Source organism: Antechinus flavipes, chromosome 1 (genome assembly GCF_016432865.1).
Source record: "Antechinus flavipes isolate AdamAnt ecotype Samford, QLD, Australia chromosome 1, AdamAnt_v2, whole genome shotgun sequence".
Lineage (NCBI taxonomy): Eukaryota > Metazoa > Chordata > Mammalia > Dasyuromorphia > Dasyuridae > Antechinus > Antechinus flavipes.
Genome location: NC_067398.1, coordinates 81,437,057 through 81,463,359, shown reverse-complemented (window position 1 = coordinate 81,463,359; position 26,303 = coordinate 81,437,057). Strand labels below are relative to the sequence as shown.

Sequence of the window (26,303 nt, the reverse complement as noted above, 5' to 3'; positions counted from 1 at the left end):
AGGAAAATAGTTTTACATTCAAAGGTTCTGATAAAGGCCTCATTTCTAAAATATGTAGAGAACTGATTCAAATTTATAAGAATTCAAGCCATTCTCCAATTGATAAATGGTCCAAGGATATGAACAGACATTTTTCAAATGAAGAAATTAAAACTTAGAAAAATAGAAATTGAAATTTCTAGTCATATGAAAAGGTGCTCTAAATCACTGTTGATCAGAGAAATGCAAATTAAGACAACTCTGAGATATCACTACACACCTGTCAGATTGGCTAAGATGACAGGAAAAGATAATGACGAATGTTAGAGGGGATGTGAGAAAACTGGGACACTGATACATTGTTGATGGAACTGTGAACAGATCCAGCCATTCTCCAGAGCAATTTGGAACTATGCTCAAAAAGTTATCAAACTGTGCATACCCTTTGACCCAGCAGTGTTTCTATTGGGCTTATATCCCAAAGAGATTTTAAAGAAGGGAAAGGGACCTGTATGTGCCAAAATGTTTGTGGCAGCCCTGTTTGTAGTGGCCAGAAACTGGAAACTGAGTGGATGCCCATCTGCTGGGAAATGGCTGAATAAGTTATGGTATGTGAATGTTATGGAGTATTATTGTTCTACAAGAAATGATCAGGAGGATGATTTCAGAGAGGCCTGGAGAGACTTGCATGAACTAATGCTGAATGAAATGAGCAGAATCAGAAGATCATTGTACATGGCAACAAGAAGACTATATGATGATCAATTCTGATGGACAAGACTCTTTTCAACAGTGAGATGATTGAGGCCAGTTCCAATGATCTTGTGATCAAAAGAGCCACCTGTATCCAGAGTGAGGACTGTGGGAATTGAGTGTGTTTACAACATAGCATTTTCCCTTTTTTTGTTGTTGTTTGCTTGCATTTTATTTTGCTTCTATGTCTCTATCTTTTTTGTTTTTAACTGGTTTGATTTGATTTTTCTTTTGTGGCACAAAAATTGTATAAATATGTATGCATATATTGGATTTAACATATATTTCTACCATGTTTAACATGTTTTGGACTACTTGCCTTCTACTGGAGGGTATGGGGACAATGGAGTGAAATTGAAACACAAGGTTTTGAAAAGGCTAATGTTGAAGAATTGTCCAGGCATATGTTTTGAAAAATAAAAAGCTTTAATAAAGAAAAAATAAATAAACTGACTTTGGAACTGTTCTGATAGTTGATTCTTTTGTTTTAGGCCAAGGACATCCTATGTGATTATCAGACAGGCGTCTTGGAGAACTCACCCAAAATGGTGCTGCTCTTCCATTTAATTGAAGAAAGTGTGAAACTTGGGGACAAGATCCTTGTATTCAGGTAAGAATATTAGGTGCTCCCCAAGAAATCTGGTACAGTTTCACATCATATTTCCAAAAGAAATAAAGCAACTAGCAGAATGAAACAGATGTCACTTCCTCTCACCCACTGCATAATATTTTTTTCATTTTATTCACTCTTTTGTTGTTTTTTTCATGTTCATTTCCTACAGTATCCTTTCCCTTTTCCCTATACTGAGACCCATCCCTTATAACAAAGAATTTTTTAAAGGGGGGAAGAGGGGGACAACCAATGAACACATTGAAAAAAAATCTGACATTATATGCAATAGTCCACATCTGGTAGACCTTTATATCACGGCAAAAGTGCAGCAGGAAGTGTCTTTGTACATCTCTTCTTTTGAGCTAACCTTTATCATTATAATTCTTCAGAAGAAGCTGTGAACTTTCCATAGTTTTAGACATTTGGATATTTCTCCAGCGATACCTTTATTTCTCAAGAAAATTTTAAAGGGGGGGTGGGGTCATTTATTCACCTATAACAAGACTTATCCTTGACGATATGAAGACCACAGTGGCCCTTATAGAAGCTGACTTAACCTGCTTTTTTTTTTTTTTTTTAAAAACAGCTTTTTTAACAGCTTCAAATTCATCTTTGGAAGCACTTAATACCACCCAGGAAGGGCTTTGAGGAAAGAGTGACAGTTAAAATCTAAAGGTTTTTCCCATTGCATTGTATCATAATTTGGTAAAATATTTTATTGTGTAATTTAGTGATAGAACCAGACATCAATAGCTATTTAAATGTGACTGTAAACTATCAGCTTTTTGGTTTAATCTGTCTTGAGCAGAGTCACATCCGTGCCAGATAAGTGTAAAATTGGGTAGCATTGTTTTTTTTTGTTTTTTTTTTTTAAATAACTTTTTATTGATAGAACGCATGCCAGGGTAATTTTTTACAGCATTATCCCTTGCATTCACTTCTGTTCCGATTTTTCCCCTCCCTCCCTCCACCCCTTCCCCCAGATGGCAAGAGTCCTTTACATGTTGAATGGGTTGCAGTATATCTTAGATACAATATATGTGTGCAGAACCGAACAGTTTTCTTGTTGCACAGGGAGAATTGAATTCAGAAGGTATAAATAACCCGGGAAGAAAAAGGTAGCATTGTTTTTTAAAAGCATTCTGCCCTCTCCCTCTCCCCCTCCTCTTTGTAGATTACAGAGTTGAAAAAGACAGATACCTTCTTCAGGGCAGTAAGACTTCTATTTTCCCTTGAAGATTTACAAGGTTGCTTGTAGCACCATAATGAGTTCCGATTTGTCTGCATACTCATCTACCATTCATGATACCCAACGGCAGAATTCTTTGATGATGCATAAATAGAAGGAGACAAACGAACAAGGATGGAGATTTTTTTTTTTTTTTTTGGTTTCTGCACTATAGATTTGAAGATGATGATTTTGTACAGATGTGAAATTAATATTTTTAAGTCTTAAAAATGATCTGTATTCATGGATTCTTGGCTGAGAAGGGGCTCGCTTGAGAGATCTTTTTGTGTTAGTGTTTTAGGATGGTCCATTTATTTTTAAGAACAGAGCACCTATAAAAACTTTGAGGAATTTTTTGCATGGGAACAAAATGACTTCTAGCAGATTTTATTGAGATGACCTGTTATTCTCTTCAGTCAGAGTCTTTCTACCTTGTCTGTCATTGAAGAGTTCCTGGCCAAGAGAATAATGCCTTGCCTGCCTGGCTCAGATGGTCAAGGAGATCAGAACTGGATTCGAAACCTCAGCTATTATCGTGAGTTCATTCCTCTTGGTTTGATCAGATAACAGTGTGGGGAATATCTGTTTGAATGGTATTTTCCTTTTTTTTTCCTCCTTCTTCATTATCTTTCTTTATGCTCACATGCGCGTCCAGGTATTAATCAATAATATTTATTGGCAAGATAACATGGTGCAAAGTACCATACTATGGAGACAAACCAGAAGGAATATAAAATATAATGCCAGGCCTTAATGGATTTACAATCTAGTTAATATTAAAAAATGTGAGCATAAGAGTTTTAGTCATAGAGGGCATTATATTTAAATATTACATGAGTGATATAGACAAGGATTACTCTAGAAATTGGTGGGGTAGGGATCACTGGGCGGCATTCAGGGAAGTCTTCATGGAAGAAGGCGAAATACATTGGATTATGAAAAATTAGAGGGATTAGGTAGGCAAAGAGCAGAGTTCAATTTCAATGGAAATAGCCTTAGACTTGAGTCCAGAGATCTGAATTCAAGTCTCCCTTCTGCCAGTACCTGTATTAGCTTAGGGGCAAGTCTCTTAAGCTCTCTGAACCTCAGTCCCTTAGCTGTAAAATGGAGTCTAATCAGATAGTTGCTAAGATCCTTTCCCAGCTCTAAGCCTCTTAGTCTATGAAAGGAAATTGTCTGAAGCAGGAAAAATAGTATGAACAAGTGAGGAAATTATTTTGACTGAAGTAAAACTTTCTTCGTTTCCTTCTTCCTTTTCTCTCTCCCTCTTCCTTCCATCTCATTCAGCCTAAATGTACAGATACTTTTTACAGGCCAATCCTACTACTGAACAACATTTCTTCTCCATTTCTGACCACATTAGCAGGCTGGTGTCTCTAACCACTCTCCAACTCGCAGGGGCTTAGCATATTGATGCATGAACCTTGTCACTCAGAACTTCTGAGCTCAAGAGATCACCAACCTCACTTTCCCCAGTAACTTGGATTATAAGGGTGCACTAGCAAACCCAGTAAATTTCTTTTGGGAAAAAGTAGAGAAAAGGGCATGAAAGAAAGGTTAGAACTAAATTATGGAGAACCTTGGATGCTAAAGTAGGGCTCCTCAATTTTTAGAAGTATCTTCTTGCACATCTTTGTTCTAATATTTTATTGGTCTGTGATTAATTTTCTCTCCCATAATGTCCTGCACCAATATCATGATATGTTGCAGAGAGCTTCCTAGTTCTGGTGCTGGTAATTTACCAGCCCAAGTCAACATTATTTTATCCATTTTACTAAGAGAAAAGATTAATGTGACACTTGAGCCAATTAATTAGAGTCCATGACCCTCTGGATCCCAATCTATTTCACTAGAACCAGCACCAAAATATGACTCTGGACTGAATGCCATGTAATTCTAGCTTATAAATAGACTTATACTGATTTCCCTTCCTTTTCTTGTGTGCCTTGACACCTACAGCTTTGTGTCAAGTACTTTGAGCCAACTTTTAATGTGTCCTTCACTTGACCACATCCTGCTCTTTTTTTTTTTTTTTTTTTTTTTTTAAACTTGGAGACTGTCTATTTTATGTTCAGGAAGCCAATGGGAACAGGTGCCTTGACATTAGGGTTGAGGATGGGAACCTTGCATTGAGTACCTTTGGGTCTTGGGGGCTTTGCATTTTTTTTTTTCTTGGATAGGTGAGTTCTATGCTGAATATTATTTTCTTGTTAGCTTTTCACTCTTAAGATTCTTAAAAGCACATCAGGACAATTTTCTCTTGTCTCTTCCTGGTGAGTGTATCTGTCCATTAATGAGATTGTACCTGAAATTCTGGTAGATGGGAAAGATCTTGTATAGTCTCTGTGTATTTATAATAGATAGCTGTGTATCATCAAAGTCCTTGCCATTTCTCTTCCCAGGACTAGATGGTAGTACCTCGGCTTCTGAAAGAGAGCGTCTTATCAACCAATTTAATGATCCAAACAACAGCTCCGTTTGGCTCTTCCTTCTTTCTACAAGGTGAGTAGAGTCTTGGGGGATGTGGCAGTTGAAGGCAATTTAGCAGTGAATAGAACCTTTTTTGAACTCTCTTCTCAAACACTTCTGCTTGAAAGGGTCACCATTAGGGCATCTATTAAATAGCTGTCTTAGTCTGTAATTTGGTCCTTGATTCAGGAAAAGAATATAAAGAGGACATCATCTTGTTGGAGAGCCAAGAAAGAAGGTGCTGTACAGATTGTGGTGAAGGGAGAGAACAGTTGTTTGTGATGATTCCCTGTTTATGAGAGGTCTAATGGAAGTATCTAGTTTCTTAAATTCCAGAGGAAACTCTTGAGAATGGCCATATCTGCTTCCCCTGCTTTACACTAACAAATGAGATAATGGATAGAAGTGTTTTAAAAGGACTGCTAGAATAAATAGTGGTATGTTATTCCATATACCCACACCCAATGACTCTCTTTGGCCATTACAAAGGGGGGAGATGTCTAGGGTGTTCAGGAGGACTGGCACTCCTGGTGTGGGGCTTCCCAAGTCACCTGACTCGCATTTGTGGCTCCAAGAAGCTTACACAGGCAGTGACCATGCCTTGGCAAACCATCTTGGCAAACCAGCTAAACCAGGGTAAGCCACAGGCCTCAGACCTATTGGTGATTTATGGGGATGTCTGCCCTGGCATGTGAAGACTTCCCTCCAAAGAATGGGTGAATGAGAAGAGTTTGTTCTAGTGACCATGAAGGTGGCTGAAGCAGGTTTTTGGAATGCTTAGGCCGTAGGCAGGCCTCCGCAGCCATGGCCTTGACATTTGTTCTGACGCAAGGCGCTGACAGTTTTGTCCAACTCTGCTCCACTTACACCCGATTTATGCACATCATGTCACCTGTGATGTCACTTGTTCTCTTTGAAAATGAAGGACCAAAAAGACTTGAGGATTAAAGGACAGTCCAGATTCCGGTAACATGCTGACAATGGTTTTTCCTGAGGTGCAGCAGAGAACTAGGATGTTATGGCATATGAGTGCCACAGGACAAGAGTAATTAATGCCATTTTAAGGGCTGTGAGTGGTAGAAACAAAATGAAAACTGATTTGCAAATTTCCTTTAAGTGAATACTCTTCTGTAGATGAGCCTGGTGCTTGTTGACTTGTATTTTTAAGAGCTGGATGCTTGGGTGTGAATCTGATTGGTGCCAACCGAGTTGTGGTGTTTGATGCCTCCTGGAACCCTTGTCATGATGCTCAGGCAGTGTGCCGGGTGTACCGCTATGGGCAGAAGAAGCCTTGTCATATCTACCGCCTGGTGTCTGACTACACACTGGAGAAGAAAATCTATGATCGGCAGATTTCCAAACAGGGCATGTCAGGTGGGTCCCCTCCCAGTTGTACCATATGAATACCAAGAGCATGGTACCCATGAACCAGAGGATGCAAGGAAGTCAAAGGTAGGGGGAAGGGAAGGGAGGACATGGGAATTTTGGTTTTGAACTTTAAAAGTCTACATCTTTTTTACAGTATTACCACCTTCTTAGCCTTAAAGCCCTTTTGTGCAGGGCTTTGATTTTAATTTGTTGAATTATTGATGGTGAGATATTCAATTGATGCCATACTGGCATGTGAGTTTCTCTTCAGATTCTTTCCTCAGACTTAGGATTCCCTTCAATCTTGGTCCTAAATAGGACCTCCTTTTGCTCTAGTCTTACAGTGTAGAATATGCTTGAATTGATGCCATTTAAAAACAAACTTATTTTTTTACTTCAGCCTGTGATTTTGCATTTGTAATCAATTTCTTAACTTGCTTCCCTGACACACTTTATGTCATTTTCCTTTTCAGATCGAGTGGTGGATGATTTAAATCCAGTACTAAACTTTACTCGGAGGGAGGTGGAGAACCTATTGCATTTTGTGGAAGAGGAGCCAGACTCTGCCCAGCTGGCATTGAACATGAGTAAAATCAAGGACTCTGTCTTACAGCTTGCCTGTCTCAAATACCCTCACCTCATCACCAAGGTGTGTATTATATACCTTATTTAGTGTATGAACTCCTCTGAAAGGATATGTTAAAAAAGAACACTCCTTGAGGAGTGGATATGCTCATTCTAAATTTCAGCCTCTATTTCCAAGGCAATCTGCTTCATCAGACAATGATCAAACATTGACTTTGACTTTTATATAAGACACTGTGCTTGGCTTCAGGGTAGCAGAGAGAATACACAGACCCTCCTTTCTCGGGAACTTATGATTTAATGCTGCTTTTCTAGTGGTGGTAGTTTGTGTAGAAAGCAAAAATGGGACTCCCTCTATAACATTTTCCTTCTTTCCCCATCTGCCCTGTGTCCCAGGAGTATGGGTCATAGTGGCAGAAAGTATCCATTTTTTTCTTATTCAGAATTGCCATGGGTAGAGAAAACAGAATTTCATTTCTATTTTGAAGCAGTTTTTCATTTGTACCTTTGAAAGAACAGACCCAGCTGCTTAACTCTCATTTTAAAAAACATTTTATATTATCTTTTTTTTTTAATATTATCTTCATTTGTAAAGTTATATCTTCTTTGTTCCTTGCCCCACAGGCCTGGGGGAAAAAAACCAAACCTCCAAAAAAAATTGCCATCACAGAATTGATGCATGTGCAATGAATGTGTCATAATCTTAGTCCCTTGCCTCTGCCAAGGCAGAAAGATTTTTCACCTTTTCTCTGTGACCAAACTTGATTGTTATGCATTGTTTCAGTGTTCTTTCAATTCATATTTTAATCATGGGGAGGGGTGGGGGAAGCGGGGAGTAGGGTTTCTGGTCCTTTCTTCACCATGCATCAGTTCATAAGTCTTCCTGTGCGTCACTCCTGATACAATAAGCTACATTACACTGTGGGGAACTTGTGTGCTCTTTGGGAATCAGTTGAGTAGGTGTGCAGAGGAAGAAGTGTGTAAACCTCCCTCTTCTGTAGGAGCCTTTCCAGCACGAATCGCTGCTCCTGGATCGCAAGGAGCACAAGTTGACCAAGGCAGAGAAAAAAGCTGCAAAAAAAAGCTATGAAGAGGAGAAGCGGGCATCTGTCCCTTATACGCGTCCTTCCTATGCTCAGTATTATCCTGCCAGCGACCAGAGCCTGACCAGTATCCCTGCCTTCAGCCAGAGAAACTGGTAAGTGTTCTAATCTAAGAGGCTTCCGGAACTACAACCAAGATTTAATATATTCTTTCTTTGAACATTAAGACAAAACAACTTGTAAAATTACACTTTTCATTGTTAGAACACTGCGTGTATTTAGCAGAATTGTTCAAGCAGTTTGTGCTAATGTTATTGCAAGGGGGAGAAAGGTAGGGCTTGTTGAATTTCTGGCCTCTAGGGTCCCAAGAAACAGAGCTTGTGTGCTCTGCTCAAAGTTTTTTTTTGATGTGAGAAGCTGAAACTGGAACTCCTTTCTTGACATATGTGCTGTCCTTATTACTCTGATGTAATATCACTGGTGTAATTTGCCTTCTCAATGGCAGTTTGCCTAAAAGAGGGCAAGTCTTTCAGGAGCTATGCTGGGAAGCTGGTTATTGGATATAAGGGTTTCTATCTGAGCACAGTATGCAGACTTAATTTACTTGGGCACAACTCCTAGAACTGTTCAGACATCTGTTGCTAAGGTTCTTTATAATACAGTTCAGTTGTTTTCTTTTCTCATTTTCAGACAATAATGTGGTTCCCAACTTTCATCTTCCTTTACAGTAACCAGATCTGCTGCCCATTTTTGCAGTTTAGTATATTACATAGATGCATTCAGGATAGTGACTTTCTCCTTATCCATGGGCTCAGGAATTTTACCCATTTTGTACATTTTTGTTGCTATTTTCAAAGTTTCTTACATGAAAAATGTCAAATTAATTTCTAAGATACAAAGTAACTGGAGCCACGTTCATTACATCTTTCCACGTTCATTACATCTTTGTATAGAAAAAGAATTTGGGACTTAAAAATAAATTGTTAATTTTAATATATTTTGTGTTTTCCCTTTTTTCTAAGTGGATGACTATCCTATAATAAGGTTTTTCAGAAAGTGTACATTGATGTATTTTTCCTTTTGCTTTGGCTCATATATTTTTATGCCCATTAAATGTTTTGAAATGAGTAATTATGTAGAAGCATAAACATTAATGTATCACTTCTTTGTGCTTCGGCTCATATATTTTATGCCCATTAAATATTTTGAAATGAGTAATTCTTAAGTATCTAGAAGTATAAATTGCTTGTGTTTTCACCTTTGTGCTTGAAATAGGTAAATAGTGATATATTGTGTAACCAAGATGAGATATGCTAAAAGCTGCATCCATTCAAAAAATGTTTGGGATTGTGCTTTTTCTTTTGTAGTGCTTATTTCAGTTTTGTAGTTTATTTTTTACAGGAGAAGTGATCACAGGGTTGAGAGATGGGAAGGGACCATAATGAACATCAGTCTACAAAACTGAGGGCCAAAGAAAAGACATAACTTGCTCCCCATAAGTGAGAATTCATCCCACACCCTCTGACTCTAGGTATAGGCTTTTCCTACCCCAACTCTAGGCTACTTTCCATGGGATACAAATATGTCTAGTTTCTCATGTGTGTTCATTTTTTAAAACAAACATCGTGAAGGAGAAATGGTCAAAACTGTGTGATTGCAGTAATAGCTGATATTCAGCTAGCACAATGTGCCCAGCACTTTGAAGCTAAGTACTTTAATCCTCACCATAATCCTCAAGGAGAGCTATTATCCCCATTTGGAAAATTGGAAAACTGAGACAGAGGTTGACTTGCCCAGGATGACATAGCTACTTAAGCTGAGATCAGATTTGAATGGTACTCCTTCCTGACTCCAGGGAGAGTGCTCAAAACACAGGCTGGCCATGGGATCAAAGATCCAGAGCTGAAGAGATTTCAAGAGAAGACCCTCTGTGCCAATCCCCTCACTTTAATTGTAAGATGATTAAATGACAAATTACACAAGCAGATGTGTACACAAGATGTGTTACACAAGCCACTATTGTTGAGCTTCAGTCACTGAGACAGGAGGCTGGTGATTGTGGCAGAGGTTCTTCTTTAGCTATAGACACATCTGCTGGTACCAGTATTTACACCACAGCACACCCAGCAGTGACTATATAAGGCCAGTGTCTTTAACATGTTATAACTTTTAATAGAAAGTACCTATCTTCTTTTTAGTCTATCAAAGGAGTATAAACATTTGTATAACTTGGAAGTTGTTCAGCTGTCCCTCTGTGTTTGGTAACAGAAAAACCCATCTAGTAATCAGTTTTGATAGAATAAGAAGCTCTACTTAATCAGTCCATTAATTTTATCCTGTTTGGTGTTGTGTCTGAGCATGGTGAGCATGTAATTACCCATACCCCTAGATAGTTTGTGGAAACAAATTTTCCATTTGTTAAATTCAAGAAGTTAGAAGTATTTTTTCAACCTCATCTTTATTGTAGTTAGATTAGATGACTTCCAGAGTTTTAGCTCTGATATACTACCTGCTATGTAGGTAGGTAGTGTAGAGCTCAACTATCATACTTAAAACACCTTGACCCAGAGAAGAAAACCAGTAAAAATATTTTTCATATTCTCTTACAGTACTAATTAATGCAAGAAAATATATAGATATTAGTCAGTGGAAAAATTCCTATTTCCACTCAGCATTTGAGGTGGTTTGAACAGCCTCTATCATCCATGGTTTAATGTCTTACACACTTTTTCCTAAGTGTCCTCTGAAGGTGTAATTACTTGATCCAGTCAAAAAACTGGATCAAATTCCTTAGTGAGAATCCTGAGTTTGAAAGATTTAAAAATCATCTAACATCTCCCCTCCCCCCGCCTCCGTCATTCTAGAAGAAACATCTAGTTCTTAGTGCTTAAATTGATTCTGAAAGTTTCTTTCTCTTTCTCTTTTCCCTTTCTACTCCCTCTTTTCCTGTGTTCTACCCCTCTTTCCTTTTCCCTTTTGGATTGGCCAGGCACTGCAAGTCCCTCCTAATGATTGTGAGCTCTGGGATATGGCTGGTAACTGAATTGGTACCTATGTTGAAAACAGTGTCCTCAGTTGTTCAATATATGTGATGAAAAACCTGCCATTAACCTAGTCTCTTGATCTAACCTGCTGAAGGAAGGGAGGGGTAGCAGGTAGATATGAGGAAGTTAATAAGATGGAAGGGTGGGGACAGATGAAAAAAATGTTCTACCAGGGACAATTATGCCCCTGCCACAAAGGAGAGAGTGGCTAGGGAGTAGTTTTCTTTTGCTTGTTAGATGTTACTGAACACTGAAAAAATCCCTGTGGATGGGTAAACTGGAAGATATTAGTGCTGGCTTTTTTTTCTTCCTTTCCTAATTTCTGGTGTCAGAGGGAGTATGTCTCTAGCCAGGTACCCAAGGATCAGCTCAGGGAATGTAGCAAAGCACTTTGTATTTATGTAATATTTTGTAGTTTTCAAAGTGCTTTTACACATTAATTCCATTGGATGATGATTATAATACTTCCGTAAAGTAAGGATTATTTTTTTCTGAGGAGCCTGAAGATTCAAATAGGCCAAATGAATCAAGGCCCCACAGCAGCTAATGCAAGAGGCAGGCATAGACTCATGTCTTCTGGTTCTTAATCTGTTTTATCAAAGGTTGTCCCTCTAAGTTAGAGCATCCTATCTAGAAGGGACTCTTGAAACTCAGCCAAGCAAGAGTAAGACCAGCCTTTCATGTTGACTACCTCTGGGTCGTCTTCTTCTCTCAGGAGGCCAAGCCTGAAAGGCGATGACAAGCCTGTGGCCAGTGTCCGCCCCGTGCAGTCCACCCCCATCCCCATGATGCCCCGGCATGTCCCATTGGGCAGCTCCGTCTCTGCTTCTGCATCCAACCCGGCAGTTAACTTCCCCATCAACTACTTACAACGTGCAGGGGTCCTTGTGCAGAAGATTGTTACTACTACAGGTCAGTGGCTCGGGCACAATCCCAGGAATGCCCCTTTTGTTTGGCTCATGCTTTCCTTCTACGGGCATTAAGTACTTACTATGTATCCAGTCCTTTGTTGAGTCTTACAAAGGATGTAAGAAAACCGTCTTTATCCTTCACTCACTCCCCACTTTGAGATTCACTATGCACATTTATGAAATGAAAAATACAAGCTGGTACATAATCAAGTATTTGTGTGGTATAAAGTACTGTTCAAATTTAGAAAATTTTTTAAAATGTGGCATGGGATTAGTCAAGATACATAGCCTTCTTGGGAGTACTGGGTTTTGAGAGTTAGTTTCATCTATGGCAGTGATCGTCTTCCCTCAAGAAGAAAAAAAATAGCTTTCCCAACCATCAATATGAATTAGTCTAGATATATAACTTTATAACCTCAGGTATTGGTTTATCTACCAGATATTGTCATTCCTGGAACAAACAGCTCCACAGATGTGCAGGCAAGAATCAGCGCTGGGGAGAGCATTCATATCATCCGTGGGACAAAGGGTGAGAGCCTAGGGTCTGGGTAGACCAGCTGCCTCTGGTGCTATTGTCATTCCCAAGTTAGGGGAGGATGTGGGGAATTAAGGAAATAGGATGGGCTAAAGGAAAGCAAACAATTTTGGCTATGAAAAGTTTGAATAAGATTGTAGTCTGGGTTTGGAGAATATTTCAGGCAAGGCCCATCAGGTCACCTTGATCAACTCCAAAAGGTTCCCAGAGTTCTAGCAAGGAAATTTTATTTCATTTCTTGCTGAACTTAGTGGGGGAAATACATGTGCCTCCAAAATAGGTTGATGGCACAGTACAAAGGGCAGTGCATTATCCATTTTGTAGAGCTCTCTGGAGAGTTCAGCCTGAGTCCTGAAAACTAAAAAGGCATTTGGAGCATAGGCCTCTCTCTTTCTCGCTGGCAGCGAGGGGAGGACTGAGAAGTGGGTGATGGTGGTAAAACAGCGTTAGGGATAGGGTCTGGAGTTGTGATGAATGTGGGGAACTCAAATAGGTGCAGAGTTTAAATGACTTCCCTAAACCCCCTCACCAAGCCAGTTGAGGTGGGACCTGGACTTTGTCTTAATGCAGCAGAGTTTTAGTTGCTTGGACCGTTTTCTATTTCACCGCACCCTTGCCCCAACACCCTGTCTGTCCCCAGTGTGTTGCATTGACAAGAAATGAAGCTTAATTGCATAGCTTATAGCTAGTTAAGTGTAATTTGGCCTGAAGCCTTCATAGAATCGGGGAAGGGGGAAGGAACAGGCGTGTTATTTATGAAGTATTTGGTCCTACTATGGTCCTGGCACTGTTAACTGCTTCACAAACATCTTGTGTCATGGATACATCATGGCGTTTTTATCTAGCCTTCTTGTCCATTTCAGGGACATATATCCGGACCAGTGATGGGAGGATTTTTGCCATCAGGACAACTGGAAAACCAAAGGCTGATGATCGCCGGACAGCTGCCTCAGGTGCCTGTGTGACCCTGTTACTCTTAATTATTGGACTAAATCACACTCTGATGGCTCTTTTCTCTTCATCCCCAAAGAGAAATAAGCCTGGTCAGAGTCTAACCTAGCCCCATATTCAGGTATAGAGACCTCTGCCCCAGAAGTAGGGCCTGATGCCTGAGTACCACAGGTATTCAGTATGCATGGAAGACTTTTAGAAGAATTGAGACCAGGCAGCAAAGGTCATTGATCTTAGATTTAGAGGTACCCCACTGCTGCTCCTTCCCTCGAGTCTGGGGAGTGGGGGTTTGGGGGAGTGATCACCTTGTGCTTGAGCACTCTGAGCAACAGTCAGTTTCTCCATGTCCTCTCTAACTCCCAGATATGTTTTGCTCCCAGGATCCCAGGGTCCGTCTCTAGAGTCCACAAGCAATGGCAGACATAGTGCCTCATCGCCCAAACCCCCCAACACAGAGGAGCTGGCCAGACCTATTTCCCCTGACAGCCCTGAGATCATCAGTGAATTGCAGCAGTACGCAGAGGCTGCAGCTGCTCGAGAGACTCATCACATCTCGCCTAGCACCAATCCCGTCTCCTCCGGTCCCCCAACCCGCTCTACAGACAGTAATGCAGTCCCTGGGACGGCTCGAGGGCCTGAGCCTCGCTTAGGGAGCCATTGCCTGGCCCTCTCCCTCCCGGCCACCAGCCAGCCCAGTGATGGGCACCCAGTACTGGACTTACGGGGCAACAAGCGCAAGTCGGCCTCACCATCTGCCACAGAGGAGCCAGCCCGCCGGCCGCCCAAAAAGTGCCAGCTGCCAGCCCCCGTGCAGCCGTATGAACACGGGTACCCAGTTTCCAGTGGATTTGCCATGCCACCAGTCTCTTTAAACCACAACCTCACCCATCCCTTCACCCCCCAGGCGGGGAACTCTTTCTACATGGGTACTGGCTCCTCCTATTACCAGCTGCCCAATCTGCTGGCAGACTCCCCGCTGGTATTCCCAGTGACTACTGACCCCCTCCTGCCAGCTGGCCCAGTCAGCTCTTCTTCTGCTGCTACCTCAGCCACTGCCAGTGTCCCCTCCTTCATGCTAAACCCCTCTGTGACGGGGATGCTGCCTAGCTACTCACTCCCCTTCACACAGTCTCTCCTGCCCGAGCCCAGGATGTTTGCACCCTTTCCCTCCACCATTCTGCCCAGCAGCCTTGCCCGGGGCATGTCAGTCTACCCAGGCTATATGTCACCCCACTCGGGGTACCCAGCGGGCAGTCTCCTACGGTCCCAGGTGCCTCATTTTGACTCCCACGAGGTCTCAGAGGCGGGGTGCAGCTCCAATGAAGACGAGGACAAGGACGATGATGTGATAGAAATCACAGGGAAATAGCTGGGGGAATCCCTCTTCACCTCACTCTGGCCCCCCCAATGGGCTTCCCATTGGGATTGGAAGGCAAAGACTGGGGCTCTGAAGATAGGGCCCAGAAAGGGAGAACAGTAGGCAGACAGGGGCTGTCTGTCATTAGGTATCAGGGGTTCTGTGATGTTTAGCAAGAAAGGAGAAAATCCAGACTGCTACAGTGGAGGGAGTTTGAGGACTGGGGACCAGAGATAGAACATCCTGCCTTTCTCCCTGTCTCCCCAACCTGTGCTGTCTGCCTGACTGAATGGGAGAATCCATGTGAAGATTAGTTCTTCTGGCTTATGTCTGGAGGCTTCCATCCAGTTTCTGGCTTTTGGGAGCCCTCTCAAGAGAGCTGCCTTACTAGGTGATTTAGCTTGATCTGGGGAGGGCAGGGTGGGTGGGTAGAGAGCAAAGGCAAAAGGGACAGAGGAGGATAGACTGAGATCCCCATGTGAAATGGGGTCATTTCTTAGGGATGGAGCAGGAATTCAGCCAGATGATGTGCTTTTGTGTGTGTGTGTGAGAGAGAGAGAGAGACAGAGACAGCATGGTAGGAGGGGAAGGGAGGGTTCTGGGGAATAGGGGCTGGGGAGAACTTGAAATTTTCTTTTCTTAAGTAAAATAAATAGTAGTGGCTTCTTTCCAGCTTGAACAGTGGGTAAAATAGAAGGGACTCAGCTCAGGGTTGGGAGAGTTGCCTTTTCACGATTCCATCTAGATATGAGGTGACTGAGAAGACCTGGTTTGACCCACTGTCTGAGATGCAGATTCTCAGTGCTGCATTTGCTTTAGGATTTGAAGAAAAATACAAAGATTACACATTGCCAGGTTGTGTTTCTCCTTGACATGTCTGTGTCTCTGGGCAGCTGTTGCTTTCCCTCTTGAAGGGAAGCTGTGTGTGTATCCTGTGAGGGAGTGGGTGGTAGGGAGGGGAAGATTCACTGCCATGTGTGGAGTTTCTCAGTGGTATTAAGACTGAACCCCCAACTACCTGGCCTAGTGGTATGTCTTTGTTCCCTCCTCCATTAGAAATCTCCATGTTAATTTATTTCATGAAGGCAATTATTTATTATTGGGGGTTTTCATTTCTTTTTTCATTTATGTTAGGGGGAGGGAGTTGGGGGGGGGAGGGGGGAGATAGAAAGCAAATGGGGATGGGGAGTTTTAAAGTCTCCCTGACCCTTTGGTTGTCTGTGAGAAATACTATATGGACAGGGAATCAGTCTTGGATGGAAGTTAGAGGATTTGACCAAAGTATAGACTGTAGTTAGGACCAATGCATTTCTAGGTGGTGATTTCCTAGGATTAGTGTGGAGACATGAAATTGGCTGCAAAGTGAGAAGGTTGGGAACATTTGTCCTGGTTTTGAGACCTCCAGTGTATTCCACTCCTAGAAAGGGAAAGTAGCTTAAAGCTTTGGAGCATTGGCTGCTCTTGAAGTTCCTCACAGTTTGTCTACTGTTGATAGTAAATTTGGAAAGAGGGGAACATAAACTTACTTTCAGGATAAGAAATATTCCCAGCTCCTAAAGTATATCATTTAACAAATATGCTAGATGTGGCTGTTTTCCAGTGGGAAGGAATAGTTAACACCATCTCTTCCCTTCTCTGAATCCCGGGGTTTAACTTCCATTTTCAGAAGCCAATTGATCATTCTGGGCTCAACCTTTTCCTGGTGACAGTGTCTAAGCTAAGTATGAACACTGCCTCTCTTAGGACTGGTGTTGGGTTTTTGAGTTACTAGATTTTGTAAACAGCTGAGGTGAGAAGGCTGACATGCTTTCCCGGGGGACATCTGGAGCTGATGACCATGTCTCCTCAGCAAGTTCTTGTAGTGGGTCTTTTCTGTCTCCTCCCAGCTTTTTGAGGAGATTATGACTACACTGATCCCAGGAGTTGAGATCTCTTGTGAATTTTCTGTCCAAACACTGTTTTCATCATTCAAAGGACTAGGTGTGCTGAGTAATTCCGAAGGGGAAGAAGAGAAGATGGATGGTAGGGGTATGTGCATATATACCAGTGCACATGTATGTACTGTTGTCTAAAAATGCCAAAAGTGGAACCTTAGAGCTTGTTTTCTCTGTTTTCATAGGCATTCTGTCAGACATACCTAACTCTGCTACTCATAGAAGCCTTAGATCTACAGTTTAGCTATGCAAATTATTTTTGATTAATTTAAGAATAGCAGTTCAAACCAGTGTTTTCTCTTTCAGACACTTCCCATGAGTTGACAGTGAAGGGCTCCATTGGAGCAGGCTCAGGTTTAAACTGGCACAGTAGAAGGGAACTAATCTGGACCCACAGGGTTCATTCACTACCTGATCTGTGCTGGTGGCCCAATAACAGGAAGGGTCTTGAGTCATGTGTTGGGAGGAGGGAGATTGTCTTTCCTGCTGCCTCTTTGCATGTCCACTGACACTGATTGTATCATCACTTTGTCACTAGAGTTGGTGGGCAGGTTAATGAGGTGGAACTGGCACAGGGACCAGGATCACAGATCCCTCTACAAGATAGGGAACTGATGCTTATAGAAGTACAAGACCCCTTGGTATTTGTCAGGTCATGCATGGTTTCACAGGGTTGGCTGTAATGGGGGTATTTATCTGCCGCCTCTCACACGTGATACCAGGGGTTACTTCTCACAGTCACATACATCTGCTCCGTCACTGAAGGCCAAAGCTTTGGGAGGCTGGTCTTGCTCAAAGCGGCCTTCTTTGATGATTACAGTTGTAGATTTTGTGGGAAAGTGGGATGGTTGAGGGATCTGAGTTTCTGAGGGTTTTATAATGACTTTTAGAAAAAACAAAACCCTGTCTTTACTGCTGCCTTTCTGTGTATGTCTGTCATGTGTGTTTGTGTATATGTATGTGAGGGAAGCAGATGGTGTCATGGAGGCCATGAAAATCATATTCTTGCCTGCTTTCGCTAAGGCAGGGACAAATGGCAGTAGCTTTCACTGTCCAGATTGTTTAGTAAAGATGGAATGAAAAGGAGGGTAGTGTATCCAAGGTAATTCTTAGGCTGATCACATCTATGGGTTGGGGTGGGTTTTCTTTTTTAAGCCTTTGAAACCATATACATCTGGTTTATTGTAGATTTGCTGCTTATAGATTTTGCTCTTCGTCATAAGGGCACAGGAAAAATGTAGTGAAACTAACTTTGGATTTGAACTACACTCTTCCATTTTTTAAAATGTCTTTGTGGTCTTGAATTGGTTCAGATGTTACCAACATTTATGGTTCATGTATTAATTGGAAAAGGAATAAATCTGTGTTCCAGAACAGATCCATCCATAAATATACTTCCGATTCTGACTTAACTTGGATTCTGTACTCCTTAAATATAGGAGTACTGTTTCCAGTAACATCTAAGCTAGACATAACTCCCAGTCAGACACTGCTTTCTAGCTAAAAATTCAAGGTGATTTCCGCACATGCCTAATTCATATCCCATATCCATTATCTCTCCAAATTTCCCTCATCTAAGAGTATGGATCAGGGAAAAACTAGACGTTTCAAAAGTCCATTGTTGCTGCCTGGTTGAAAAAGTGAACCAAACTAGCAATTTCTCTTGGTGGGAATCTACTAGATCTTACCTTTAAAGTAATCTTAGCAGAACATTGCCAAGAACCCATGTTCTTTTGTTGGATCCTGTTTATAGCAAACGTAAGATGCACTATTTGAGCATGAGTCGTGTGTCTTTTAATTGAATGTCTGATACGTACCTGACATTCCTCTCTTCTCTTCATCTGAGAAGAACTCATTCCTCACCTCCTATGGCTATGACCTCCTTATACCCTATCAATTTCTCTTAGTGATTGATAACACCCAGCTTCTCTCTTTGGTGCGCAAAGCCTTCCCTTCTCATGCAGTCATACCCATGAAGAAAACTGGCCCCTTTTGGTCACCAGTCTGAATGAAACACCCTGAAAATAGGCACCTGACCCAATTAAGGTCGAATTCTGTCTCTCCAGAGGATCAGAGGGGAAGCTTTCTGACTTGGCTTTAATCTGCCCCTAGTTCAGACCCAAGGCTTTAGCCCTGGACTGGTCCTGAGGGTATTAATCAGGAAGATCACTCCATCCTTCTAAACCCTGGCTGTCTCAGTTCTTTCTGCCTAAGGGCATAGTGCTGGACGTGCCTGTCCCATTTCATTACTTTGTCCTAGACCATAGAGACAATTGAGTCTTAAAACTACTAAATTCTTGGCCAAGCAGATTGTAACTTTTACCATCACTACCCCTCAAACCAAAATTCGGGCACTCAGCTATATGAGAACAAGATATCCACTGGCCTTGGCCCAGTGCCTTTGTGAACATCTGCCTTTTTTTTTTTTAAGCAGTCCTATAAGTAATTTGTCAATTTAGGAAGGGGCAGACTAGTCTTTACAGCAGTTGAAGTGACATGTTTTCTTTCCTTCGTCCTTCCATAAGGATGATGTTTTGAGGGTAAAAGTATATTGCTCAGGACCTCATACTGTGATGTAACCTAGGACTCATTAGTAGCTGTAAGAGCGTAGCCTGACCAATCTGGACATGTTCATTAAACTGCACTGAGGAGGATAAGAACAGCGTGGGGGGTAGGGAGACTTTAGAAGAACCCTGCCCCTGGCCCCCAGGACTGACATTTTTTTCTATAACTTGAATTGATGAGCACCATCTACTGAGGGTGGGTGGGGTAGGACTAATCAGCGGACCAGGTTCAAGGGAGGCAGAGAGGGGAACGTACTGGACAACCACTAAAGCCACACCGCTGATAGGGGCGGGGAGGCACTTGGGACCCAGTACCTGGCTTTGGTTTTCAGTTTTCTTTTCCTTTGGATGCCATCTGAGTCTGTGGTCCGCCTTTGGGGATTAAAAAGAAGAGATTCTGTAGCAGGGCCGGCTGGCCCGCACGAATGATCATGTGCTTCCCTCTTCTCTCTGTCAGGCAGGACGTCTCCTGCTCCAGAGACTGGACAACTGGTCGTTTCTATGACATATTTATTTTTACTTGTGTTTCATGTCACTTTTTTAAAAAAGCAAACAGAACAATTGTAAGTCAGTATAACTGCCTATCAGTTTTCTTTCTCCTTTTGTAAAATAAAATTTAAAATAAAAAAAAAAAAAAAAAGAGGCAGCTCTCTCTGGAATCAGTTTTGTCTGGACAGACAATGGCTTGGAAGCTAGGACACCAAAGAGAAGGCAGCCCTGTTGGGGGAGAAGAGGGGCTAGTTGGCTAGCTTCCCAGAAAACATCATGGGCATCAGACAGTGGAGTCTGAGCTGTGGAGAGTACATAAAAGTGAATGTAGAGGGGTGTGACTACCAACTGCAGGGCTAAGGAGTGAGGGACTCAGCCGGAGCACAAGGCCAGGGTCCCAGAAGGGAGCCTGGCATCTGTAAGCTCAGGCTCCCCGAATATGAAGAGCGAGAAGGCAGACTCCTCTCTCACTTCACAGGTGAGGAAAGTGGCCTGGCTGGGAGCAGCACTTGCCCTCCTGACTGCTCTGTAGTCTTGGGGCTCAAAACTCCCTCCCGAGGTCTGGGGTAGCTGCAGGAGGTGCCAGGGTGCGGGCATTTGGAAGACTTGGTTTCAGAAGCTCTGGCTGCCCTCTGGTGGTTTTCAGGGGCCGGTGCTTATAAATGGTGGGATTCCCACTGGGAAAGACTGTGAAGAAACCCTTTGTGAGCAGGGAAAAGCCAAGGCGGCAGCAACAGCTGGAAGATATCCCTGAACCTGTGCTGCTCGGGACCCCCAGACCTTCCTTCTAAGCTTAAGTCTTAACTCCCCCTCACTGCTCCAGGAGGGAAGAAGCCTGAGGTTCTGGCAGCTCTGCAGGAGGCTCCTCTTGGGACTCGTCTGTGAAAGAGGAAACCCACAGGAGGCTCTGGGCAAAGCGTGGCACAGCCAAAGGGCTGCCCTCCAGACGGCTGGTCTGACCCAGAGAACCCAAGCTCGTTGCTAAGAGGGTCTAACCAGTGACCCAGGGATCAGGTGGCACAGAGAAGGGCTTTCCAACCCACAGCTGCTAGAGGGAACCAATACTCCTTCCTGCATTCATTCAGTGGACTTTAAATGCCTACTATGTGCTAGGTACTAAAGATACAGTGATTTTTATTTTTAATGATGAGTTTACAAGGAAAATAGGGGCTCCGTTCCAAAGGAAGAAATACATAGATGAGTGTGATCCAAGGTAAGGAATGGGTGGCAAGAGAAGGAGCCACACAAAATGCTCTGGGGAGGTAGGAAGAGGAATGGGGATATAAGGATGGGGAAACCTCCTTAAAGAGGAAGTGACAGCTGAGTTTAGAAAGAAAAAGACAAAGGTGAAATGGGGAGGTATTTACCAAGTCATCAAAATGGGAGATGGCATGGAGAGTTTGGGAACAGCTAGTCCAATGTGGCTGGTATGAAGGGGTGGTCAGCAGTGTCAGAAGGTGGCCAAGGAGGCTGAAGCTGGAGAAAAGCGATGAGCAATTAGAAATGTTCTGTGGCTTTTGAGACCACTTCCTTCCAGGAGGGAGGTGGAGTAGGAAGCCAGGTTACATGAACATGAGTTCACGAAGAGAAAGTGGAGGCAGCCAAGGAAGACTGCTTTTTCTAGACACTGAGCAATGGAAAAAGAACCAGATGTCGGGGAGACAACATTGGCAGGAACAGAACCAATAGAAGGGGACGGGCTTTGATGGACCAAGCAAGCTCCAGAAGATGGAAGAGGATCAAAAGCTCAAACGTGCCCTGGCAAAGGAAAGGGGAGAGGAGGACCAGGGTCCCCTTCCCTTGAGATGAGCCGATGGGGTGATGAGGAGGCTCAAGTCAGAGGCAAAAGAGTTTGCAAACCTCTTGGCAATATTGCCTCAAGTGATCTTCACAGTCCCCTACCTGTAAGGCAGGCGCCATGCCACTCTTACTGTACAGGTAAGGCTGAGATTAAGGGACTTGCACGGGGATTACACAACTGGTTAGTATAGGATACAGAGTCCATTCTTCTTGATCTAAGAACGTGCTCTAGTTACTAAATTGGCCAGCTGTCTCTACGGGCTAAATATGCCTAGAGTGGGGCTTCAACCAGTGACCCTAGGAACCATTCCCTACTAACTGAGCTAGTTAGATTTAGGGGAAAATAAGATGAGAAGTTTAAAAGGACGAGCCAGTGGTCAGGGAATAGAGTTTCAGAATTCCATATTTGAGATCAAACACTGGACCAGCTCCCACTGGAGGCCAGAGGTGGCTGTATTATCAGTCCCGCCAAATTGCTGCTTGGATTCATTTTTCCCTTTGGGTATAAAATCAGGTTAAAAGAAAAATGAAGGACAAAATACTGAACCATGTGCCTTGCCAACAGGGGTGGGCAGGGTTTGATTCTGTGTATAAAAGTCAATCCTTTTAAACACATTTTTAGCTTCAGCCAGCAGCCGCTTTCCTGTTTCCTGTGCTCTTAAGGAAGGCTCTGCCTCCACTCTGTGCAGGACTAGGTGAGCCCAGCTGATAACTCAAAGTCTCCATCCTGTTCTATGTTCAAAAGTCAATCTTCCCAAGGCAATCCCAATAGACTGGACAGAAAATGCCATCTGCATCCAGAAAAAGAACTATGGAGATTGAATGTAAATCAACACATGCTATGCTCACTTTCCCCCCTCCTCCTTAACCAATGTTTTTCCTCTTGTTCCGATTTCTCTCCCAACGTGATTCATAAAGCAATGTGCATCAAAAATACATCTTTAAAAGTCAGTCCTTTTCAGCAGGGTTTTCGCCTCAGCCAGCGGCCGCTTCCCTGTTTCCCGGACTCGGGGAAGGCTCTGCCTCCGAGCTCTGTGCAGGACCAGGGGAGCCGGCTCCAAGTCCCCTTCCTTCTGCCTGCCAGTCCTGGATAGAGCGCCGCTCGGCAGCGTCAGTGACCTTTCCAAGCACACTGAGTGTACAAAAGATAGGAAGGGCATTTCCAGGCCCTTCCCTTCCCTCCAAGGAGGAAGAGCGGGGGAAGTAGCCCTACGAGGCAAGCTCCTTTGGACCCAGAGAGCCCAGCCTTGCCTTGGGGAGAGAAGCGATCTAATGCTCACTAAGTGGCAGTGGGAGCTCCTGCCCCCCGCCGTCCCCACCCCCGCCCGTCACCTTGGTCTCTGGGTCTCCCTGCTCCTCTGCATGGCTGTCGGGTCCCTCCCCATTTCCTTTATTTCCTCTTGCCTTCCCCCTCCCTTTTTCTCTATTTGCCTGCTTTCTACTCAACCTGGGTACAGGGCCAGAGCCTTGGGGCAGGGAGCGCGAGGGGAGGTCCACGAGCAGGGGGGGGGGCTCCTGGCAGGGGACCATTCCCCCCCCAAGAGGCCAGGCCTTTAGCCTCGCCACTCAGTCACCAGGGCCGGGGGCGCCCATGCCAGGCAGCGCCGGGCCACCCGGGGCCACGAACGCACAGCGCCAGAGCTGGGCAGGAGGTCCCCGGCCGCTGCCCTGGCTGAGCAGAGCCCTATGGGAGTCCTGTGGGGGGCACGAGCGAGGGCGCCTCTGCGCCACACCGGGAAGGCCAGGCAAGTGGAGCATCGCTGGAGGCGGGGCACGGAGGCGGCCGGGCCGGGGGGCAGTGGGGTTGGGAGGGGATAACGGCTGGTCCTCTTCCCCGCTTCCCCCCTCACCCCGCAACCTCTTCGTCCTCCCCGGTCCCTTCCCCGCGGCTCGGGGCGGGGTGGAGGTGAGCACAGGCGTCTGTTGCTAGGGTCTCCCCTCCTCCCCCAGCCCGGGCCGTCTGGAGGCCATAACCCCGACCTCATTCGCTGGGCGGGGAGGGGCGGGGCCCGGCTTGAGTTGGCGGGGGGGAGGGGAGGGCTGTTGCCATGGCGACCTTCCCCTGCCTTTCCCTCGCTTCCACCAACCGCCCCTCCCCGTCGCCCGGCTTCCCGACTGCCGGCGCCCTCCCCTCTCCGGGCGCCCAGCGCGCTCGCGCCGGCCCGGACACGCGCCCGCCTGCCCGCCAGCCCCGGGGGCGCGCACGGCTCTCCGGCTGCCTCAGCCCCGGGACCTGCCCGCGCCGACCCCCGAACGACCGCGGGGCCGGGAGGGAGCCGAGGTGAGGCGAGGGCGGGCCGGGGGGTGGGCGCAGGCCGAGGTCGGGGGCCGGGGTCAGGGGCAGCGCTGCGTGCGGGGAGTCTCGCCCCTGGCTTCCCGCCCTTCGCGCTCTCCAGGCCGCCCCGAGCGAGCCACGGGGCCTCAGTTTTCCCTTCCGCAGAATGGGCCGGCCGTCGAACTCGTAGGGGCCCCGCTCAGACAGCCCCTAAGCTGGAGGGGTGGACCCTACTCCAGCCCTTGGGTCCCCTGCTGAGCCCCACCCCCACCAAGAGGCCTGGAGATCGGAAAAGAGAACAGACAGTCCCCATACCCTCGTCTCACTGAGAGACTTTGGGCTACCGGCTCATGTGGGAGAAGGTCTTCAGGACCCTCCCCAAAATATGGCCTGGAGAGGTACCTTCACTGAGGGGGGCGGAGCCAAGAAGGGGAGCTGGTGACCTTGGGACTAGTGCGGGCGCAGCCCTCAGTCAGTTTCCCCATCTGCAAAAACACCTTTTTGGGCTCTCGTGGTCGGGCTTTTTTTTTTTTCTTTCAGTTTTTGGGGTCCCGAGAGCAAGACTTTTGAGTTTGCATAAGGCGGCCTCGGCTTAAGCGCCCCTGGTTTGGGGGCTTCTGTTCCGTACACGTCCCTCCCTTTCTCCCTCCCTCCCCCCAAGGAGTCAGTCGGTATTTATTAAGCGCCTACTTTGTGCCCAGCGCGGGGATACCCAGAAAGGCAAAAGAGCACTGGCCTTGCCCAGTAGAAAATCCCAGTCCAGTTAAGCCACCAAAAGTCTTTCACCCTTCTCTCCCCACGTTTGCAAAATGTGGTCACTTGTGGATCTCTGGTTGCTTTAATTTCTAGGATCCCCAGAAATAGGGATGGGGGGATGGGGGAGGCAGGAAGTAGCCTTTCCATATGAGAATTAAGTTACATTAACTTTTCAAATAGAACTATGCATCGCTATAGCTCCTCCCAAACCTAAGGGGGTGTATTGGAATTGATTGAGATGATATCTGGGCTCTCCCCAGAGAGATACTTATGAAATAAAAGGGGCATTGAGTAAATAGTTATTAAAACAGGGAGACAGGCTGACTCTCCTTGACACCAAGCAGCATTTGCCCCCCTCCCAAAACAGGGCAAGAAGGAGAATCCTGCCACACTGCTGAGATTCACACTAGCCATCCTTCTGCTCTTGGGGGAAAAGTTTTCTGGGGCCAGGCCCGGGTCAGGGTGTTCTGGCCTCCGAGTCAGTGCCCTGACCCCCCGAGAGCTTCCCAACATGCCTGGCCCCTGCCTTCGCCTTTCTTTGGAGCTGCTTCTGTTCCCACTTCACTTTCCCTTCCTGCCTCTGCTGGTCTCTCACTAGTGACTCCAGAATTGTCTCCCCTCACAAGAAGCTGGAAAATCTTTGCCAGCATTCTGGAATCCCATCCTGGCAGCAGGGAGCTCCTCCTCAATGCGTGAAAGCATGCTTCTCCCCCTGGGTCCTTCAAGGCCCGCCCACCTCCCGCTCACCCAAAGCACATGACAGACACCCAATTGCTTCCAACTCAAACCTGGCTCTAAAGTTTTCCATGAGACCCAGGGTCTCTTTAAGAGCTGGGAACGCCCTCTCTTGCCTGCTGTTGTCACAGCACACGTGAATCCTGGGGAACCAGGAAGCAGGAGCCGGCTGGAATGAACACATCTGTTTGGGAGGAGCAGCCGGTGGGTGGCGGAGGCCTACGGGGGGAGGAATGGACGGGCTTTCTGCCTGAGCGTTGCCCCGGCATTAACCAAGCTGGCTGCCTGGGTGATTAACTGAGCCTCGGATGTGCAGACCTGGCGTTTTGTCTGGTCTGGGCAGAAGCCGGCCCACTTCCCTCTTTGGTAAGAGCAGGGGGCAAGCCCTTGATGGGAAGGGGGCGTTTGTTTCTGGGTACTGGTGGGGTGATCGAAACTGCCAGAAAAAAAGGAGAATTCGACACCTCAGAAAGACAAGTTTGGGCCCCTTAACACATTGGGGAAAAAACAGAGCAAGAAACACCTCCATGCTAAGTTGAAGGGATTTGAGGATGTTTTTGCCTTCTGTTCTTTCTATGGGGTCCAGCAGAGCAGGGAAGGGGCTTCATCTTACAGATGAGCACCTAGAGCCGAGAAGGGGTTTCATCTTAGAGCTGAAGAAACTCAAGCTCAGAGATATTATACATATATGTAGCAAACATCAGAGGTAGGATTTGAAACATGCTTTTCAGACTCCAGAATAAGGTCTCTGATGGAATTGTACCTCATTTCCCTCCCACCTCTCTGAAGGCTAAATGGTGGGAACCATCCCGTAGCAAAAATAGCTTCAAGACATTAGCCCAGTGGAGGTGTTAGGGCCTGTTTGCCCCTGTACTAAATGGCCCCAGATTGTAGGGTTATGGCTTAACCCTGTG

The 26,303-nt window shown here is 45.1% G+C and overlaps 2 protein-coding genes across 5 annotated transcripts in view; both read left to right on the top strand.

Annotated features, from left to right (window-relative positions):
* The window catches only part of RAD54L2 (RAD54 like 2), a 90,819-nt gene extending 70,843 nt beyond the window's left edge, over window positions 1–19,976 (top strand). Inside the window, exons 12-21 of one of the 2 annotated variants that reach the window (XM_051985644.1) lie at window positions 1,224–1,342; window positions 2,990–3,108; window positions 4,976–5,075; window positions 6,211–6,416; window positions 6,884–7,059; window positions 7,997–8,193; window positions 11,798–11,994; window positions 12,433–12,522; window positions 13,392–13,481; window positions 13,860–19,976. In XM_051985644.1, coding sequence (XP_051841604.1) covers window positions 1,224–1,342; window positions 2,990–3,108; window positions 4,976–5,075; window positions 6,211–6,416; window positions 6,884–7,059; window positions 7,997–8,193; window positions 11,798–11,994; window positions 12,433–12,522; window positions 13,392–13,481; window positions 13,860–14,848 — 2,283 coding nt within the window. In that variant the 3' untranslated portion in view covers window positions 14,849–19,976. The remainder of the gene's footprint in view (window positions 1–1,223; window positions 1,343–2,989; window positions 3,109–4,975; window positions 5,076–6,210; window positions 6,417–6,883; window positions 7,060–7,996; window positions 8,194–11,797; window positions 11,995–12,432; window positions 12,523–13,391; window positions 13,482–13,859) is intronic. The other variant, XM_051985649.1, reaches the window with a different exon arrangement.
* A 3,817-nt stretch (window positions 19,977–23,793) lies between these two features.
* The window catches only part of TEX264 (testis expressed 264, ER-phagy receptor), a 35,856-nt gene continuing 33,346 nt past the window's right edge, over window positions 23,794–26,303 (top strand). For 2 of the 3 annotated variants that reach the window (XM_051985655.1, XM_051985668.1), the window contains exon 1: window positions 25,558–25,755. The gene's annotated coding sequence lies outside the window, so the exon portion shown is untranslated. Of the gene's footprint in view, window positions 23,905–25,557; window positions 25,756–26,303 lie in introns of those variants that run through there. The other variant, XM_051985662.1, reaches the window with a different exon arrangement.